The following is an 8,010-nucleotide window of genomic DNA, read 5'->3' on the forward strand; positions in this document are numbered from 1 at the left end:
TGCAAGAAACCTCCAGTGTTTGAGGGTCTGCCTTCTCCCTTAGCAACCCAGGCTTTCCTGCTCTGAGATGTGGGCTTCTAACCAGTGCCTGGAATGGACAAGGCTGTTGTGCTTTTGAGACTTCTCTGGAGACTGAGGGCAGCTTCTTAGGCAATGTAAGGAGGTGTTTCTGGACCTAGAGTTAAAGGGAAAAATGGAAGATGGAGAACAGGAAGCTATAGTAGGCTCTAGGAAAGCTATTCACAATTTTTGTTGTGTATCAAAACTACATGGGAAATTATTTTAAAATAAATACTCTTGGGTGTCTACTAAAGCTGAAAGTATACATATACTATGACTATCAACTTTAATGTATATGCCCTACAGAAAATATATATATTCGTCAAAAGTCATGTATTAGAATGTCCATAAAAGCATTATTTGTAATAGTCCCAAAGTGGAAACCAAAATGCCCAATAGTAGGTATGATAAATCAATTTTGGTGTGATTATATAATGAAATGCCATGTATATATGCAGTATGTATGTACAATATTAAGTATGTAATATATATCACCATATTAATATACAATATTGTAATATATATTAATATATAATATATAATATATATCAACACTTCATATATACATCTATACTATATGTATTAGATACGGGTATAATTGTAGGCATAGCTAGTATATAGATATTGAACAAAATTAGCAAAATGATGGAAAATAGGAGAGATGAGAATAGAGGAAATATAGAAAACTATAGAAAGGGAAGGGACATTTAAGAAAAGAAAAATCAAATATAAATACAATGAAATATCTGTTTCCAGTCAAGATGGACTAAGCCCATATAGCCTCTCTCTCCCACTGATCACAACTGAGAACTCTGGAGAAAACACAAAAAAGCAACCTCCTGAGATCTCTGAAAAGAAACAAAAAGCAGATATATTATAAAGTTTCCCATTGTCTTTTCTGTTTCCTTTTGTGGATTTGGCCTGAGGCCAGACCTCAGTCCTGGAACTGTGTAATGGCAGTAAGGCAGGAGGCTAAAACTCAGTACAAACCCCATGTTTGTGGACAGAAGAACTAAGAAAAGGGGCCCTTGTTTGTAAGAGGTTGTGGAAGAAATCCCCATTTCCCCTCTCTTTCCTCTCATTTTTAAAAAAATTTTTAGAAGATTTTACTTATTTATTTGACAGAGAGTGAGAAAGCATACAAGCAGGGGAGGAGGCAGAAGAATAAGGAGAAGCAGGGTCCCCACTGAGCAGGGAGCCTGATGCAAGGGTCAATATAGGACCCCAAAATCATGACCTGAGCCAAAGGTAGATGCTTAACCAATAAACCACCCAGGCACCCCTCCTCTCACTATTTTGCCCACTGTTTTGCTCTGAAAGTAGGCAAAGTTTGGAGCTGAGTAGAAGGCTAGCTAGCTAAAATTAAAGAGAAACCCTGTTTTTCTGGCCAGAGGAACTAGGAAGAGAGGCCCTGTTGGCCAGCATGTAGGCATAGCCCCAGAGAGAAAAGAACTGGAGAAGGGGATACTCTAATTCTAATTATGGGAGCTACATAAGCCTTGGGCTCTCCACTATGCTGTGCATGGATGGGGAAGACCCAGAACAGGATAGTAAAGGCTTTGGACATTAAACTGAGATAGAACCACTGTTCATAGGAGGTAACACAGCACTTGCAACCTACCAGGTTGATTGCCTGCTGACAAAAAAATTTAAAATTCTACACAGAATCATACTAGGATTTAGAGTCTGTACAACATAATATTCAAAATGTTCATGATAAAACCTAAAACTAGGCAACCTACAGGGAACCAGGAGATGTGAACTATTCTCAAGGAAAAGACAAAAAACAGACAAAGCCATTGAAGCAGCTATGATAACTATGCTCCATGAGATAAAGGCAAACAACTTGAAATGAACAGAAAGGTATTCTCAGCAGAAATGTGTGGTGATGAGCACTGGGTGTTATATGCAACTAATGGACAGGCTCAAAAGCAGAAGGAGGATGACAGAGGAAAGACTCAAAGAACTTGAAGATATATTAATTATATAATCTGAAAGGAATTTTTAAAAATGAACAGAACCTTGGAGACTTGTAAAATAATATCAAAAGGTCTAACATTTGTTTTATTGGCATTCTAGAAGGAAAGTAGAAAGAAAAGAAAGTTAGATTCAGTCAGAAGAAAATACATATTAGAGGAAATCATGTACAAAAAATTCCCAAATTAGTAGAAGATATAACTTTACAGAGTTTAAAACCCCACTCAAGACACATCATTAACTGCTAAAAACAAAAGATAAAGAAAAATCTCGAAGCAGCTAGAGAAAATCTACCTATTACAAAAGAAAGGAACAATTCTTCAAATGATGGTAGATTTCTCATCAGAAATCATGGGGGCTGAAAGATAGTGAAACATATTTTTCTTTCACATACTGAAGTCAAAGGACTCGGAACACAGAATTTTATATCCAGTGAACATAGCCCTCCAGAATGAAGACAAAATAACGATATTTCCAGATAAAGGAAAACTAAGAGGATTTGTTGCTAACAGACATGTGCTAAAGGAAAGCAGTGGTGGGAGAACCAGGGAGTTAGGGTGAGGCCAAATGACTGAGGATCAGACGGCTGAGAGAGAACATGCTGAGGAGGGGACCCAAGAGGGAAATCAAGGAGGGGATTGGAAAGGGAGGCTGGTTGAGTGAGAAAAAGTGGCAGGTTCCAGCTGCAGCTCACCTGTGTACAGAGCCATACTGTCTTTTAAGGTAATTTCATGTAAATGATCCCACTGAGTTCTTTCCAAAACCCTGTGTAAGAGACAGGAAATAATACCCCTCATATTTGGATGAAGAAACTGAAGCTCAAATAGGTTTAGTGCCTTCCTAGGACTTGACCCTAGTCTGGCAGGTCCTGATTTATTGTGCTTTCCCAATACTGGAGAAAGGAATCAGATCTGAGATAGAGAGGGTGGATGTAAGAGGAAATATCGTAGCTCAGGCTACCATAAAAAATGCCATAGACTGGGGGACTTAAACAACACTAATTTATTTTTTCATGGTTCTGGAGGCTGGGAAGACCAAGGTCAGGGCAAGAGCCAGTTTGGTTTTAATGAGAGCTCTCTTCCTGGCTTGCAGACAGCCACTTTCTTGCTCTGTTTTCACATGGTGAAGACAGTCCTGGTGTTACTTCCTCTTTTAAGTTCACCACTTTTATCAGATTGTGTCTCCATCTTAAGACCTCATTTAATCTTAGTCACCTTCTTAAAGGCCATATATCCAATATAGTCATGTAGGGTTCAACATCTGAATTTGGGGGGACACAATACAGTCCACAGCAGGGGATATAATTAACAACATAATTACAGGAAGAAACCCTATAAATCAGCATTGCCCAAGCTTGTCTATGGATTATAATGACCTGGGTATTTGTTGACAGTTCCACAGTCCAGCCCACACTCTACATCACTTAGATCTCTGGGAGGGAGACACAGACAACCTTTTTTTTTTTTTTTTTTTTGAAGCCCCAGAGCAATCCCAATATGCATATAAGTTTGAAAAACACTTCTATAAATTTCTATTCAATCAGTCCTGTTAGGTATCTTGAGGTGAGATTGCTGCTGAAAATGATAAGTTTGGTAACTCAAAAGGATTATCAAGTGAGCATTACTGAGACCTTTCTTGTTTGTTATTATTCTCCAAAATTTCTTTCCTCCAGAAGTTTTCTCCATTTTTCTACTTAATTATATATCCTACATCCAGAAGTTGATGATGTCTTTACTCATTTCCCTCTGAGAGTGCTAGCCAGTAACTCGATTGGGTGACATTTGGCCATCTCTTCTCCAAGAAGTCAGTCTGAGTCTCTTTAGGAAATGTCAGTTTGGCTTCTTTCTTGGAATGGAATCATGCAAGATTAGAATTTGAAAATGGAATGACTTTAGAAATCACTGAGTTGTCTTGTATCTTTTTATAGATAAGGAAATGGAAGCTGCAGACATCTAAAATTGTCTTACCAAAGAATATTCACAGCACCTAGTCCAATACCATTTCATCACAAAGGATGTATACCCTACAATTGTGTTTCTAGAACACAAATAATCATGGAAAAAAGATAATAAAATATTTATCTGAAAATTCATTATCTGGGTTGTTGAAAGATTGGAGATGATACATATGAAGGTCAAAATACACAATGTGCTTGGCATATAATCAGCTAGTATTATCTTACATGAATGATCTAAGTCTGGTAATATATGTGACAATTAAAAATAATCCATTGTGAAGGATGATCAGCCCTTATATGTTGATCTTGCTATGCTTATCTTTGTTTTCCCAGAGAGAGTGAGCTTTTCTTTTCACCTACTCATTTTTCTGATGTTTTGATTTTATCCATCAACTTAATGTACAGATTATTTTGCTCATTAATGTACATTTGCAAGGTTTTAATGTGGATTTTTAAGAAGAACAACTGTATTCCTTTTCCCATTATACCATGTTAGGGCTTGTTTCTTAGTCTTTATTTTTCTAACATCAAGAACAGTATTGCTCAAAGCATAGTCCCTGGACCATTAATATCAGCATCATCTAGGAAGTCATTGGAAATGCAGATCCTTGAATCCTACCAAAGACCTGCTGAATCAGAAACTCTGGGGTTGGGGCCCTCCAGATGATTCTGATGCAGGCCAGGGTTTGAGAACCACTGACCTAGTGTTACAAATATTGAGCCTAAATTAGTCTTCTTTAATGGGAGTCCTTTAGTTAGATATTAATAGGTAAATGGGAGAAATTTTTCCTGTAAAACACTGATAGGTAGGTATCATTTTTGCAGGACTTCTTAGTGCCTTTATTGGGCTAATCTTCATTGTGTTTCTGAGAGAGAGGCTATCGTCAAACCATTATGACCACAGAATCTTTTATCAGGGACTAGTGTTCTATAGAAACCAGTTTGGGAAACAGCAGTTAAAAGAGTGAACCCAGGGACCACTGGATAAGGATATGTCTGAAAAACAGTCTGAGGGTTTTGAAGGGGCAGGGGGTGGGAGGTTGGGGGAACCAGGTGGTGGGTATTAGAGAGGGCACGGATTGCATGGAGCACTGGATGTGGTGCAAAAACAATACTGTTACTCTGAAAAGAAATAAAAAATTTAAAAAAAAAGATATAGATTTGACTCCTATTTCTGCAGTTACTGGTCATGTGATCACAGGCCCATTATTTTGCCTTTCTGAGGTTTCATTTCTCTACCCGTAAAATGGCCAGAATAATGGAGCCTACATCGTAGGGTAATATGATCCTTAAATGAATGTAAATTGCTTCAAATATCACTTTACATAGAGTGAAAGCTTAATACATGTTTAAAATGATGATGATGATGACAGTGGTGATGACAAATGGCATTAGAGCTGATGGCCATGGTGGAAAGAATGCCAGATTAGGAATGAGGAGATTTGGATGCTAATTTTGGTTCTGTCACCAACTAGCTTTGTGATCTCAAATTTTATCTTGGTCTTCAAGCTTTTTTATTTGTGTAATGAGGAGCTTGGGAAGGCCAGTATTTTTCATACTAAGGGGTACACAAAGACTTCCCAGGGCATGGATTTCTAAAAATTAGTCTTAAAGGACTCTTTAAGACTGGGATGTCTCTATTTGAGGAATCATGGAGGGTCTCCTTTCCTGCATCCCCTTTTACAGATGCCCCCCACCTCATTAAAAAAAAAGGCATATTTCTCAGCCATCCTTTTTTTTTTTAAGATTTTCTTTTATTTTTTAAATGATTTTATTTATTTATTTGACAGAGATCACAAGTAAGCAGAGAGGCAGGCAGAGAGAGAGAGAGAGAAAGCAGGCTCCCTGCCGAGCAGGTAGCTCGATGCGGGGCTCGATCCCAGGACCCTGAGACCATGACCTGAGCCAAAGGCAGAAGCTTAACACACTGAGCCACCCAGGTGCCCCTAAGATTTTATTTCTAAGTAATCTCTATACCCAACATGGGGCTCAGACTCACAACCCCAAGATCAAGGGTTGCATGTGCTTCCAATTAAGCCTGCTAGGCATCTCTCTCAGCCATTCTGAATCTGATTCTGTGCTCTGCCCAAATGTAAACCCTCCTAGGGAGGCACAAGGTAAGGAGTGGAGAGCATGCTATCGAAGAGTCATTTTAAATACTGGATCTGTAGGCCTCCTTTAAGCCAGGTAAGGCTTCAGTTCTTTCCCATTCTGTACATGTTTCTGTTAAGGAAGAAATGTGTTGCTAGAAATGAGGTATTTGAATTCATGTTTTGGTATTTGAATTCAGTTATACTATAGAGTACTATAGTATAGAGTACTTACTATAGAGTAAGGACAGTAGGAGTGATGATAAGTTTCATTTAATAATCTGGCCTGCTCCCTTCCCCGATCTTGGCAAAAAACACCTCTCTTCAAAGTGAGAAATCCATGAGAACAAAGCAGAGAGCCTATAAATGAAGTATCAGTGGAGAGCAGGCATTGTTTCATCAGGCCAAAAAAATCATAACAAAACCCTTAATCATTTACCTATCTTGGAATGGAATCATAAGTAAGACATCATCACAGAGACCCTCAGTAACATACTTATTTCAGTTGGAAGACCAAATCTCCCAAATGAAAAAGCGATGTTAATTGGTTTTACTGTAAGGACTAGTTCTGCCCATTAGGCTATATGGGGATATGTCCCATCAAGAGAATAAGCCAAGTTGGAGCTTCAAGATTCTGAAGGAAAAAATACATAAAACAGATTATAAGAAATATTATTTTATCAAAAAATACGGTAACAGCATACATGTGAAGTATGCCTTATTTATCAATATTAAGATTTTCCAGCCACATTTTAGTGTCTCGGGTTAAACACCATACCTGTAAGTGAAAGAGTAACTAACTAGTATTATTAATAGCCATTTGATAAGTTCAGTGAAGTGTTTTTGGGTGCATTTCCCAGAAGTGAGAAAATGTCATCCAGTGACAGGGTAACAGATTCTTTTGTAAATAAAAGCTTTTGAAAGATTACTGGGTAGTTTTTGGCACATACCTCAGAATTCAAAGAATTGTTTGGTATTGCTATAATAAAATTCCTTCAAAACCCATCTGTCTATGTAAACAATATTTATCAGTGCTTAAATCTATAACAATAAATATTAATAGAATTAATATTAAATTTTGCATTACTCGGGGCGCCTGGGTGGCTCAGTGGGTTAAAGCCTCTGCCTTCGGCTTGGGTCGTGATCCCAAGGTCCTGGGATTGAGCCCCATGTTGGGCTCTCTGGTCCACAGAGAGCTTGCTTCCTCCTCTCTCTCCCTGCCTGCCTCTCTGACTACTTGTGATCTCTATCATAAATAAATAAAATCTTAAAAAAAAATTTGCATCACTCTAGCAGTAAATTGTACTAGTAAGTAAAAGTAATAGCTGAAAACTATCCATCTCAATAAGAAATGCATTTCCAATAAAATTTTTGACTTTTGTTTTGATAGAATTACCAAAATTTAAATATATATGCTGTTTTGATAAATTGTAATGGTATTCCATCAGAAAATGTTAACACATAGAAGCTTATAGTCATAGGAAATAAAAAACATGGGCTCAAATATATTTTTTGATGCAAAGATTTATGATTAGGCAAACAAAAGATTTTAAAGCATGTAAATATATTACAATTAAATGAAATTCTATGTGGGAAGTGGAATGGAAATACATGTTTAAGGAGAAAAATGAACACTACAAAATATCTGACTTTGAACCATGAGCATGTTTACATATATTTTCAATGGAAAATGGGTGCTATCAAATCCTTGTGCTATATAGATTCTATTGGGTAAATTAAAAGAAAAAGGTGGCAGTTTTATTTCTAAATGTGAGGTTTTTTTACTATGTCACAAATTACATCCTTTTCAAGTGCTTAAACCCATAATGAAAAAAAATAATTAGATATTAACTTTAAAATATGCAAGGCAAGTGTACATGACTGTTTCCTTTGAGATGGGTATGTAAGTAAGTCTGAAGATAAGTA

At 37.2% G+C, this 8,010-nt stretch overlaps 1 protein-coding gene across 1 annotated transcript in view; it reads left to right on the plus strand.

The window, feature by feature from the left end:
* Positions 1-3,993, plus strand: part of LOC111155113 (collagen type VI alpha 5 chain) — a 142,161-nt gene extending 138,168 nt beyond the window's left edge. The window contains exon 41 of the mRNA XM_022515174.1: positions 3,965-3,993. Within this exon, the coding sequence (XP_022370882.1) occupies positions 3,965-3,993 (29 nt within the window). The remainder of the gene's footprint in view (positions 1-3,964) is intronic.
* The last annotated feature ends 4,017 nt before the right edge of the window (positions 3,994-8,010 follow it).

The sequence above is a fragment of the Enhydra lutris genome, unplaced genomic scaffold, assembly GCF_002288905.1.
Source record: "Enhydra lutris kenyoni isolate GAN:26980312 unplaced genomic scaffold, ASM228890v2 scaffoldscaffold39, whole genome shotgun sequence".
Taxonomy (NCBI): Eukaryota; Metazoa; Chordata; class Mammalia; order Carnivora; family Mustelidae; genus Enhydra; species Enhydra lutris.